The following is a 13881-nucleotide window of genomic DNA, read 5'->3' as shown; positions in this document are numbered from 1 at the left end:
AAAAATTATTTGTGAAATCATCAGAAGAAGTAAGCGATCTTAAGTTTACCAAGGTCACGATACGGAGAACAACTACGTTGTACGTAAATTGCATCTCGTATGCAAGAGAGGGCATGTCAAGGCCACGAACTGCAGACATCAACCCATCATCATAGAAGCACGTGATGTTAACAAGAGGCTGCTCCGGAAAATGCCTTTGGCAACAACCTGCAGGAGAGGCTGCACTGTATAAAAAGTCCGTCCAGGGACACGGAAGAACGCAGTTGTCCAGTGACCAGCGCGATGAACAGGTACCTGTGGATTGGTCTCACCGCAACCCTTTTTGTCCTGTTGGTTATCCACACAGGTATGTACCTACTGGCACGCACAGCGTCCCCCGTGAGATCAATTAACAACAAACGTGATTAGAGAGAGTATTGCCAAGAGTTTTCATTGAGCGCATTTACGAGTACTATGAGAGACGCAAAAACCGACTCAGATAATATAGGTTGAGAAATGAAAATGGAATTAGATTTGTTGAAGGACCGATTTCAGCTTTCGCTTTGAGACTTTCGTGGAATTCTCGACTGTTAACGTGCGTATCAGTCCCACTTCTCCAGAACGCGATTCCGTTGTGTTTTTCACCACTTTGATCGGTTCGTTGAATTAGCAATCTAACATATCACCTCAAGTATATTGGAGCAGTGACTTTTAAAGTTTTATTGATGAAAATATTTTATAGATCGAAACTCATCTTGCTACTACGTGAAAATGTAAATTCCCTTAAAAGCAGAACATCACACAAAAAGTGTGTTTTGTGAAGGCTCTAGAACGTCTTGATCAGACCTAGGTTAATGCAGCAGTCGCGTGACCTAACAAACAGCTGAGTGGTCTTTATCCATTGCTGGGATTGGGAAATGGAGATTACTATGGACTGCGCTGGAATAGAAGGATGAAAGTCAGAGTAGCGTAGCTTCTTGGAGGATGTGGGGGCGTGAGAGAGAGTCCCTGAGGCTATTGGAGTCGGATGCGTTCATGTCGCTAGGTTAGAGTTACCGCTCTCGAAATAAAACGGAACAAGACACTAACAGTATTCGGAAAAGTGATGTTAATTCCTTTGATAAGGGTTGGGATTGGATTATTTGGGGGAGGAGATAGTGAGGTCATCGACTCATCGGATTAGGGAAATGTGGTGAAGGAGGTCGGCCGTACCCTTTCAAAGGAACCATCCCGGCATTTACCTGGAGCGATTTAGGGAAATCACGGAAAACCTAAATCAATATGGCCGAAGCCGGGATTGAAGTGTCGTCTTCCCGAACGAGAGTCCAGTGTGCTAACCACTGCGCTACTTCGCTCGGTCCTTTGATAAGGATTAAAAGTTTGAAAAAAGATGCAGCTGAACAAACCGTATGCTTAGAAGAATCCTGAGCCGAGACGGATCGGATAACAAACCTTTGTTGTCATTGGGGCTTTGCGGTGTGCTTGTTTTCGCCGGCAGTACAGTGTAATCGAACCCAGGAGAATAACATTGATTTTGCCCCAAGACGGAAAACCTGTGGCGTGGACTAGGGAGACAGATAGATTACGAGCGTTGTCAGGTCAAGCATAAATACTGCAAATTGTCGGTATTCATAATATCTGACAGTGTCTTCGCATTCTGGAGAGCGATGGTTCAAACTCCCGTCAGATCAGATTTAGGGTTTCAGTGATTTCCCTAAACCGTTTAAGGCGAATATCAGGATGGTTTCTTTGAAAGGAAACAGCAAATTTTCGTCCTCTTCCTTCCCTAACCGTGCTAACACTAAACTTCTTTCCTTCCTTTCTCAATACACCAAAGGTTTATATTACTTTTTAATCGAAGGAAGACATGGAACTACCACGAACCAAATTTACTGTAATAATGATCTAAAATTTATATACAGAGCACCGAGTGCATTTAATATGCTATAAAATGCCGGTGAATATATAGGTGCCCCAGCGATGGAGCTTTAGTATCCACTGAGTACAAAAATCGAAAACAGCGTTTTGTTTTTTCTTGTTTCCTTTAGTCAGTTAATTTAGTGTTCCATATATGACTTTCATTAATTCTGTCGATCTTCTGTAGAACTATCAAGTTTACATCTGCATCTATACTCTGCAAGCCACCTTAGGGGCGGTGGCGGAAGATGCTTGGTATGAGTGTCGTTTCCCCCTTTTCCTGTTCTAGTCGCGTACGATTCGCGAGAAGAACGATAGCTTGTAAGCCTCCGTGTGAGCTCGTGTTTCTCAAATTTTATCTTCGTGGTCCTCTGGAAAGATATATGTAGGAGGAAGCAATATATTGGTTGCGTTTCCTAGAAATGTACGTTTTCGGGACCGGTACTATAACAGTAGAGCATAACGTTTCTCTTTTCTACAACTCTTCTAGAAACAGTGTCTGGTATTCCACACGCTCGTATTTTTTCCTTGGGCGGCAATGGGGATCTGTTTACTGGCTGCCTTAGCAGTATGTGTTTCTGTTTATGGGTACATGCTAGACTCTCACAAATAACTAATGAGCATAGTGGATGAAATTTCAAGAAAATGAACATGTTAGTCAGTGTCGCTACTCATGCCACAAATGAAACAAACTGAAATGTAGGAGTACAGTGAAATTTTTGTGTTCTATACTCCATACCCCACTACTTTTTAATTTAAAAGTTTTTGAAATAGACATAACAAACGAAAAGAACTATTTGGAATGAGATTTACAATTTGATTTGCTACTATAAGAAATTTTACTTTATTGAACATATGACAGTTCTTGAGGATTTATATTGAAACATTTATGGTTTACTGACAGCTCAGGTTATGAGAAACCAATACATATGTCGTAATGTGACGCTGTCTGTAAAGTTGTCCTTGTGGTAGGACGTCAGCAGCTAAGGCGTCTGTGAGTCAAATAGTTCAGTACAGCTTATTGCAGTTACGTAGTGAATAAAAAAATGGCTCTGAGCACTATGGGACTTAACATATATGGTCATCAGTCCCCTAGAACTACTTAAACCTAACTAACCTAAGGAGATCACACAACACCCAGCCATCACGAGGCAGAGAAAATCCCTGACCCCGCCGGGAATCGAACCCAGGAAACCAGGCATGTGAAGCGAGAACGCTTCCGCACGACCACGAGATGCGGGCGTAGTGAATAAGACTGAAATCTTATCCACTCACTGAATGAAAGCCATCTCTCCGATATGATGCTTAAAACAAGTAGAGAAGGGAACTGGTGTTTTAGTGATGAAAACGTAAACTTTTAGCCGTGTATCAACACAGATACGGGGTCACCTCATTTCCAGTGATTCTGAACTTTTAAACACAGTACACAGTATCACGGAAACCTGTTATGATGCGTATTCCTTCACGGACAACCAGTTAAGGTCGAGCGGCTATCATCAAGACAAGGGTTAACATTACGTCAGAGTAAAGAACGGTTTTTTGGCGTCTAATACGTAATTATTATCAGCTGCAGCTGCCTTTGATAATAATTATATGCAGGGTGTGTCAAAGTCTTTTCATAGAACGCAAAGGGGTGATAAATCATGTCGCAGGCAACAACTTTCGTTAGAAACCAAATTTTTCCCAGTGACGCTATGCGTTGTTTATGATTCACCGGCCGCAGGACGACGAGATTCACCGGACTGGCAAGTTCTAATAACTGGATGTGCTACATACTGCCTATCCCAGTAAAATGATAGAGTGATTTTCAAGAATAAAGGCTTAAGAATGAGTAGCTCTGATCTGACGAAGATATTTTAGAAGCGAATCAGATACTCCAATATTCCTCGTGCACCCACCTTTCACGCGAAGCAGGTGACTGGATTATAGACAGCATACATTGCGAACATATGTTACAATGGGCCTGAGATTTGTCGTCTCTCTCCCCTGCATTTTTTGAGTCTGTCATCTGACAGGTTTAATGCGGCCATGCTGCCAGCCACGAATTCCTCTCTTGTGTCAACATCTACTGAGGAAAGCAAAGTCATCAACGAATCTTGTCTTTGATATCCTTTCACCTTGAATTTTGATTCCACTCTTGAACGTCTCTTTTGTTTCGGTGATTGCTTCTTCGATGTACAGATTGAACAGCCGGGGAGAAAGTCTACGTTCCTGTCTTAAAGCCTTTTTAATCCGAGTACTTCGTTCCCTCTTGGCTATTGTGCATACTGTGCATTACCCGTCTTCCCCTATAGCTTACCCCTATTTTTCTCAGGAGTTCGATCTTGCACCTTTTGACACAGTCGAAGGCTTTTTGCAGGTCGACAAATCCTATGAACGTGTCTAGGTTTTACTTTAGTTTTATTTGCACGAGGGTTGCCCAGAAAGTAATGCACCACATTTTTTGCCTCAGCCGAACAGTGCTACGAATGCGAAACGTTACGTATGTATTATTTGAAGTCTTCTAGGTGAGCGCGCCACGTTTCCGTCACTTCCGACAGATAGTGTAGCTGCAGTACAGTTTCAAAATGGAGTCTGTAGGTGATGTACGTTGCAAGCAACGTGCCGTCATTGAATTTCTCACTGCAGAGAAAGGAACGGTGAGGAATACTCACAAACGCTTGTGCAAAGTCTATGGAGCACCTGCTGTCGACAGAAGTACAGTTAGTCGCCGGGCACGGAGGGTGAGGTCATCAGAAGGCGGTTCGGCGGAGCCCCACGATTTGCAGCGGTCGGGGAGACCATCCACGGCTGTCACACCTGACATGTTGCAGCAAGCTTCCACTTGTTTGGGCCATTGAAGGATGCCATTCGTGGAAGACGTTTTGAGGACGTTGAGGAGGTGATTCATACAGAGAAACACTCGCTCCACCATCAGGAGAAGGCAGGGCATACACACCCTTGTTTCGCGCTGGAGGAAGGCCATAGAACAGGATGGAGATTACGTGGAAAAATAGGATGTGTAGATAAAACACCATTCTTTCGTGTGTGTAATTCTCATTATGTTCGATAGGGAATTGTTGAAGAAAAAATGCGGTGCTTACTTTCTGGGAGACCCTTGTATTATCAACTGCTACGTCGAAATTGCCACTCTGGTGCCTTTACCTTTCCAAATCCCAAATTGATCGTCATCTAACACATTCACAGTTTTCTTTTTCATTCTTCTGTGAAAATATTCTTAGATGTACGAGCTATTAAGCTGGTTGTGCGGTAACTCTCGCATTTGTCAGGGGCGTAACCAGTAACAAAGAACGCCTAGCTTCGCCAGAAAGCATCAGTGAATATTTTGTATCTAATACAAATTGTTCCTCATGATGTGATATATCACTCCTAGAAGTTTGAAACACTCTGTCTTTGACGCAAAGTAACTAACCTTGTTTTAACCTGATTTAATGTTTATCTGTGACTTAAAGATAATTTCTTGACCAAAACTCGTTTTCCATATACAAATACACAATACACCAGCTTATTGTGGTTTCCAAGGTGCCATTCTGTAAATACATCGATGCTTTGCGGCGCTGATAATAGAAAATATTCTGGTACTATTTTAAAAAATTGAAATGGCCGTGGATGATTGTTTTTCCAGGCGCTGCCCCGACGGAAGTCCATGAGGACGCAGTGGCTTCGCAGGATGAAACTTCAGCGGACATTGAGTCACCCACTGGGAAACCTTCTATAGCTGTTGGAGGTCAGTTGGTGTACGTTTGCGTGGCACACAGCTGGATTTTTCTGCTGCTTGTAAACGCATCCAGTATAGCTCTCAGTCAAAGATTACAAAACTATTTATCTGAAGTAACACACAGTCATTTCACATATTATTGTAGTGAGTAAAATAGACATCGAAAAAAGACGAAGAAGATTAATTACTCATTCTCAGTGGATTAATTGTTGTAGAATGTTCCATCTATCTCAAGCCTTGTCCTATTAACCTTTGCAAGTTTCCTGCACCTGTCTTGGTTAATAACCTTATACATAACAGACTTTACCTTATCTTCTAGTATTTCTCACGGTATCAAATTAATTCTGTCCATGAATTTTTCACATCAATGTTTATTTACTTACTAATGCAGGTTTTTACCTGTTTTGTGCAGCATGTTTTCTTACCCCATTTCTTTTTGTTCTATCGTTGTGTTATATCATCCCGTTTAGCAATATTTCAGGTGATTTAATCTGTCCAGACTTTGATAGATGTATTCGCCTTTCATTTCCGTATACACTGTACGGTCACATTACTGCGACTATCTGTCCCAAAGCCTGAATAAACGCTGGGCCGCTGCGAGACGTGTAGGAAAGGACCCAGTGAGGTTCTGGTAGGTACCAACAGGCGTGTGGAGACATGTAGACTCCATGGCTGTGCCCAAATGAATTAAATTTCTCGGCTGACGATCCACGAAGCGACGAGCCCGATCGAGGTGGTCCCACGGATACTTGACTGGGTTTAATTCCGGCGAGTTTGGTGACCAAGGGAGTAGGTTAAACTATTCCTGGTGCTTTTCGAACCACGCACATACACTGTAAGCTGTGCAACACATTGCATTGTCCTGCTGGAAGATGCCATCGTCCTGAGGAAGAAAAAACTGCAGGTAGCGGTGGACATGGTCCACAAGGATAGCTGCACACTGTTGTTGGTGATCCATTGTGCCTTCCAGAATGATGAGATCACCCAAGGAACGCGATGAAAACTTTCCACAGACCATAACGCTCCCTCCTTCGGCCCAGACGTTTTACGCCGTACGCGCCAACGGGCATCTATCCGAAGGAGCATAAAACGTGATTCATCAGAGAAGACCACCTTCGCCATTTAGTGGACGTGCAGTTGTGGTACTGGCGTGGTGATGAACAGCAGTCAGCGTCAGTCAATGAACTAGATGCCTGTTGAGGAGGCCCATACACAGTGGCGGCCGCTGAACAGTCGTTGAGTAGGCACTGTTGCCAGCCCATCGGTCCATTTGGTAGGTCACGTGTTCAACATCTGCAACCCTATTCGCCCGAGTAGATCTCTGCACCCGTCGTCCCTCCTCTCACCTACTGTCCATGGTGAACCACGTCTGTCTTGGCCCCGGTTTTGGATAGCACCATTTTGCCATGCGCTGTGTACTTTAACCATGGCGACTCAAAATTAGCCGTTCCAGAAACGTTTAGACCCTTGCTCCTAAAGCTAATGACCATATCCTTCTAGACGTAAGAGAAATCCCTCGGTTTCCGCATTACGACAACGACTGCACTGTTTTCCGAGTCCCCATGACACGCTATACACAAACGACACTACATGTGCTGCCACGTGCCGTCTGCGAGTGGTTACAGCACCTTCCGTTGAACACAGGCGGTCGTCTCATTAATGTGATTTGCTGTGTTGTATAACAATGTCAGTATCTTTTTGACTAATTCTATGTCAAAGCTGATAGCAGCCACGCTTCGTGCTTCTACAGACATAACCGCGCTTCGCGTGAGACGCAGCAAAAAGGGTGGTGGCTACGGCTGTAGCAGCTGCGGCTATGTACCGATCCGGACTGGTGGCTGTGGAACCGGCAGATGCGGGGGCGGGGGCGGAGGCTACAGCAACGCCCAGTCAAGCTCCACCGGCTCTGCGTCTTCCGGAACATAGTAAGTATCAATGGCACACAGTCTACTAGTGTTATGCGTGCTAACCCTGTGTCAACAGTATATTGTTTGCATCTACAGCTATGCTGACGAGCGTTGGAATTAATTCTAGGCAATGCAATTTAGGAAAAATACACTGAGGTGACAATTGAGATATGCACGTAATGCCTGTAGAAACACGTACATGAGGTATCTAAGGCGGTGCACTGGTGGAGCTCTCATTTGTACTTAGGTGATTTCCGTGAAAAAGTTTCCGGCGTGATTATGGCCGCACGACGGGGTTTAACAGAGTTTGAACGGGTTGGGTTGGGTTGTTTGGGGGGGCGGGGGGGGGGGGGGAAGAGACCAAACAGCGAGGTCATCGATCTCATCGGATTAGGGAAGGATGGGGAAGGAAGTCGGTCATGTACTTTCAAAGGAACCACCCCGGCATTTGCCTGGAGAAATTTAGGGAAATCACGGAAAACCTATTCAGGATGGCCGGACGTAGGATTGAACCGTCGTCCTCCGGAATGCGACTCCGCGCCACCTCGCTCGGTGAACAGTAGTTGGAACTAGACACATCGGACATTTCATTTCGGAAATAATTAGGGAATTCAACATTCCGAGATGGACGGTGTCAAGAGTATTCCGAGAATACCACATTTCAGGCATTACCTATCACTACTGACAACACAATGGTCGACGGCCTTCATTTAACGACCGAGAGCAGCGACGTTTCAGTAGATCAGTCAGTGCTAACAGACAAGCAGCGCTGCGTGAAATCAATGTTGGACGGTGTATCCTTTAAGACAGTGGTGGCGAAATTTGGCGTCAGTGAGTTACGGCAGCGGACGACCGACGCGAGTGTCTTTGCTAACAGCACGACATCGCCGGCATCGCTTCTGATTGGAAGACGTGGACTCAAGCTGCCAACAAGCCACTTTTGTTCAAGCTGTTGGTGGCGCCACATTGGTGTGGTATATGTTTACATGGAATGATCTGGGTCCTATCGTCCAATTGAACCGATCGTCGATTGGGAATTGTTATGTTCGACTACTTGGAGACCATTTTTAGCCCTTCATGGTATTCATATTCCCGAACAACGATGGAATTTTTGTGAATAACAAAGCGCCATGTCAGAACATTCTGGACAATTAGAACGAATGATATGTTCACCCAAAATCGCCCGACATGAATACCGTCGAACATTTATGAGGCATAATCGGGAGGTCAGTTCGTCCACACTGTGCTGCACCGGCAACAATTTGACAATATTTCTGCAGGGGAGTTAGAGCTGTTTGTTGAGTCCATACCACTTTTAGTTGTACTACGACGGCCAAAAGGAGGTCAGACGCGTTATTAACAGGTATCCCATGACTTTTGTCACCTGATTGTAGAGCTGTCTTGTTTGAATGTGATTCACTTCTCTATGTGTAAAAATTGGACGCCATGAAGCAACCACTAGATTCGAATTAAATTCAGTCGACATAAGCTGCAGTGCTACAAAAACTGTAGAGTACAGCAAAAAAGATTTTTTTCCCAACCAGCCACGATTTCCTCTGCACTGCCAGTCCCTTTATCACAGACTAGAAGTTACACCCAGCGTTCTCAATTTTTTGTTGTATAAATACAAATCTCTGCCTTAACCAGAAATTTTTGCCCTCCACGGCTCCCTCTTGTACCGCTGAAGTTATTGCAGACGTCTCAACACGTGACTTATTTTTCTATCTACCTTGACTTCTTCTCGTATGGTTAATTGGCTTCTCCGGCGATAGCAAGGATATTCTACCACTAACTATCAAATCATGAAGCGGATGCCTGTCTCCGTTTACGATGACTAACATGGACTGAATGTCCTGTAAGATATACATTCTAAGCTTACTCGTTCGTTAGTTAGGTTGCAAGACCATGTAGCCATCCATAATAGATACACATTAACCAGTATCCGGTTTCACTGTTATTTGTGTAGAATGATGTACACACTAACGACAAATATTACTGCAGTTACAGAAGAAAACTTCAGCCTCATTTACAAAGTAGGATAATTTTCACACATTTGTAATAAAATTTACTGTATGCATGCCATAAACTGTGTATGTCCATTTCATACTCTTTCTTGCTGGTTTAGTTGGATACTCTCTTGAAGGCAATCCTTTTCGGTTATGCTCTTTCCGGACGCACATATCTAACGGCATTTTTCTTATGCCTTTCAAAACAAAAGTTTTTTAATATGATATACAGTGCAATTATAATTAAAGGTCCAGTTTCAGAAGACTGTAAAAAACGAATCACTGCTCAGAATGACGCCAAACTTTGAACGGAATAGCCGACCGAAGTGGCCGAGCGGTTCTAGGCACTACTGTCCGAAACCACGCGACCACTACGGTCGCAGGATCGAATCCTGCTTCGGGCATGGATGTGTGTGATGTCCTTAGGTTAATTAGGTTTAAGTAGTTCTAAGTTCTAGTGGACTTATGAGATCAGCAGTTGAGTCCCATAGTGCTCAGAGCAATTTTTTTTGAACGGAATATCATAAGAGAAGGGGGAAAGATTACGCAAAAAAATAATGGATATTTTTCCACTAAGTGGCACTCTAAGCGGAAGAATATGTAAAATAAAAGATGCAGGGTACACCGTTGTTCCTCAATTTGCGTCTGAGATTTGCGCCTGAGACGCTCGTCATTTCTGTTTCAATGCAGGATCCCACACTGCTGGTCACAATCTTTTGCAAGAACGGTGACTGTATGCCGGCAGCTCTGCAGAAGTTTCGGACACTGAGCGGTATGAAAAAAAAAAAAAAAAAAAAAAAAAAAAAAAAAAAAAAAAAAAAAAAAAAAAAAACGTTACTCCGATGTCTACCAAGGGTCTGGAGAAGTTGATTGCAAAATTCGAAAAGACGGTTCCTTTGGAAGCGAACCGTGACAGAGGGAAAGAAACAATAGATTAGATATCAGTAGACGATATGACCACAGGAATGCAGAAGGGTTCGAACAGTTATATGCAGAACTTCAGTGCACAGGGGACTGGCAGAATTTTGAACAAGACTGTGAGCACGGTGCTCAAAATTCTACGAAACATCTTGGGTTGCTATCCACACAAAATTAACTACGTTTAGGAACTGCTTCATGCCGATCCAACAGAGAGACAAACCTTTGCTCTAGAATTTCTCGCTCGCTTGGAAGTGAAAAACGAATAGCCATTGAACTTCTTATAAACAGAAGGAGCCTATTTCCATCTTCAAGGACATGCCAGTACCTCTATAGAAATGTAGAATATGGGCAATGAAAAATCCGCTCCCACATCATCCGGCACCCGTTCATTCTGAAAAAGTAACTGTGCTGCGGGCTGACGCCATTGTTTATCGAAAGGTCGTATGTTTTCGATGAGACAGATCTGTGTGTCCTGTTACCCATACGGCAACTGATAAACGCTACAGCGTACAAACGTTATTCCAAGCCCTCAACAGCGCGGATGTATGGGTAGGATCATTTTTAAGCAAGATGCGCTCGTTCGCCCATTGCACAGCCAGTGAAGCAGTTGCTTAAGGGACAATCTGGAAATGTCATTTCCCTGCAGCATGGCCGTCCGAATCACCTGATCTTAACCAGTGTGACTTTTGGCTGTGTGGTTATCCGAAAAATACTGTGTTCAGAACTCCGACTACAAACGAAGCTGAACTGCAGGCAACGCACTGCCCTACGCATTCTGAACGTGATCCCTGAGACACTCCGATCTGTTGTGGAACACGCTGTTTCGCGATTTCGGCTTACAGCAGAAAACGGTGGACAGCATTTTGAACATGTCTTGCCCCAGTCTCAACACAATTAAAACCGATTTCATTCCTGCGCTTTCTGCGGTTCTTGGCCTGTGAACGCCTAAAAACCGATCGAATGTGGTATCACCTTGCCGTGGTGGATGTGCTTACCAAACTAACAGTGCCGCAAGAGTTCAATGCCAAACTTGTGCGCTCATGCACATTGCACAGCACTATGGGATTAACAAATGTGCACTCCATATCATAGTCGTCGTATTGCGATTTAGTTGTCATTTGTCGGCGAGCAAAATTATTTCATGACGCTTACAGCGTCATCTGATGAGAAAATTTTCGTTAATCGTTGTTTTGTTGCCAAAGCATTTCCCTATTCTTCGATAATAATCCGTTCAATTTTGACGTCATCCCAGACATCAGTTTTTTTTACAGCATTTTGAAACTGGAGCTAGCTATAATTAGACTGTACACTGTCATAAAACGTATAAGATGTGTCAATTCACAGATTTGGAAACAACTAAGGAAACTACATAATTTTTCAAGAATTTACACTTTTGAACGATTCTTAAAATTTCTACTAGTGACTAATGTCTTACTTCGTTTGTTTCAGTGGCCGCAAGAAGTGAATGCAACCGTTCTACCATTTTTATACATTGTATTACAAGAGCTAAATAAAATGATGGAAAAGTACATCGTGTTATACTCATATTTTCCTTGTGAAATAGATATATTCGTCGTTTTACAGGAATAAATAAGGGTAGATTTACTTCCAGAATTTGAGAATTTGTGGTAAGGTCCTATGGGATCAAACTGCTGAGGTCATCAGTCCCAAAGCCTACACATTACTTAATCTAACTTAAACTAACTTACGCTAAGGACAACACACACACACACACACACACGCCCGAAGGAGGTCTCGAATCTCCGACGGGGGCAGCCGCGGGGACCGTGGTAAGGCGCCTCAGACCGCACGGCTATCCCGCGCGGCTTGCTTCTAGAGGGATAAACTAAGACTTGAAACTTACCTGGATGAGGCGACTGGATAGCTTTCTCTTTTAAAGTCGAAAAATTCGAATTTCAATCCTGTCTGACGGAATTTTAACCTTACATTCACATGTTTCTTCACGTGTGAGTTCTGAGCCACGATGAATTTATTAAACGATACTGCTATGAACTGCTCCTCCTCGGAAGAAATGATTTTGCGTAAGACTAACAGTATTTATTACCAACAAGATATGCACTTTTTTAAAAAAAATATTCAGTGAAGACCTAATGAGTCGTCACAGTACAATGGATAAATGTTTATATGCACGATATCGTCTGTCGCGCAACCTATCCGAGGTGAGCAGCAATCTGCGAGTAAGCCACACGGATTTTCTATAGCTTCACAAAGTCTCTCAGAAGAGATTGCATTAATTGAGTGTTGAATAACAATTTAAAAACAATGTGAGTGTGCCCAGTCCAAAAATTGCTTGACGACCAATAATGTTATTTCTCTAGATTTCTGTATCAAACTTGAATTCTCAGCGGACCTGTTGCTGGGACAGTAATGAACGTAAAATACATTTGGAGGTTTTGTTTCATAAAAAGGTGGCAGTTACGGTGTTTAGTTGAGGAGCATTAATCCTGGGAATCCAATAAAGCAGTGATACTTACAATGTTTTAAGTTTACCACTTTGACCGCAATAAGCCTTTGGTGGACAAGTAAGAAATTTTATTTTACTTACTGAAATCAAGCATAGGGACCTGGATGATTAGCAATGTCAGTGAAGCTGGTTGACTTAGTTCCAATTATCGTTGAGCCTAGAGCAGGCACTGTCAGTTGCGATACTGAATTTTTAATCACGATTTCTTTATTATCAAACGGTTTCTGTGTTAGATGATTCACTGATTAACTAAAATGTAGATGTGGTCCCTGCTGGACGAGTAGTACCAATACCAACGAAACCTCCCGAAACTACAATGTTTACCATAAATATAAAGTTGGAGATATAGATTTCGTTGAACATCTTCCAATTAAAAACTGTTCCCATTCTTGGAGCAATGTCAAGGGCATCTCATTGTTTTAATTTCACTGACACACCCAACAGAGGCGCAATCTGTATCATTTACAATACTTTACCTATCCCAAAACTCCGCTCTTTTTGTATGCCAAATGTATTTCCCTCTTGACTTCAGCTATGGTGGATCATTTCCACGGAGAAACACCTAATCTGTAACACAAAGCACCGCAGTGAGCAGTCTATTCCGTCTCCCTTACTCCTCCTTTCACTCTTTTGCTACTGGAGTTAATTTTATTCGGCTTGTGGTTTTATTTATTTAGATATGATTATATATGTGTAGTAACAAGTAAGTTGGTACATGGTAACTAGTAACCTTGCTTTACGATATTAAAGTTTGGATTGTCGATGTTCAGACTGATATGAAACTGAAACTGAGAGCTGATGGCAGTACACAAAATTATTTGTAACAAGTTGCTATGGTTTTGATTCAATGTTATTACACTGTCTTTACTTGGCAATTATTTCTTCATAAAAGCAAGTAACTTTGAGTAATGTTGAGTAAATAGTTCACTTTGGCTGTATGAGTCACAC

The 13881-nt window shown here is 42.9% G+C and overlaps 1 protein-coding gene across 1 annotated transcript; it reads left to right on the top strand.

Moving 5' to 3' along the window:
• The first annotated feature begins 268 nt into the window (after nt 1–268).
• LOC124711879 lies at nt 269–11977 on the top strand. The gene is made up of 4 exons (XM_047242123.1): nt 269–346; nt 5522–5623; nt 7365–7539; nt 11898–11977. The coding sequence occupies exons 1-4, from the start codon at nt 283–285 to the stop codon at nt 11911–11913; spliced, it is 357 nt and encodes a 118-aa protein (XP_047098079.1). The 5' UTR covers nt 269–282; the 3' UTR covers nt 11914–11977.
• The last annotated feature ends 1904 nt before the right edge of the window (nt 11978–13881 follow it).

Source organism: Schistocerca piceifrons, chromosome 1 (assembly GCF_021461385.2).
Source record: "Schistocerca piceifrons isolate TAMUIC-IGC-003096 chromosome 1, iqSchPice1.1, whole genome shotgun sequence".
Classification (NCBI taxonomy): domain Eukaryota; kingdom Metazoa; phylum Arthropoda; class Insecta; order Orthoptera; family Acrididae; genus Schistocerca; species Schistocerca piceifrons.
The sequence above is the reverse complement of the archived record's forward strand: the minus strand, read 5'-3'. Positions and strand labels throughout refer to the sequence as shown.

Bases quoted from the DNA above. Each gene is read 5' to 3' on its own strand.
- LOC124711879 (XM_047242123.1), top strand. From the start codon at position 283: ATGAACAGGTACCTGTGGATTGGTCTCACCGCAACCCTTTTTGTCCTG. The intron at 347-5,521 runs GTATGTACCTAC...TTGTTTTTCCAG, and splicing joins CCTGTTGGTTATCCACACAG to GCGCTGCCCCGACGGAAGTC. The intron at 5,624-7,364 runs GTCAGTTGGTGT...GTGCTTCTACAG, and splicing joins ACCTTCTATAGCTGTTGGAG to ACATAACCGCGCTTCGCGTG.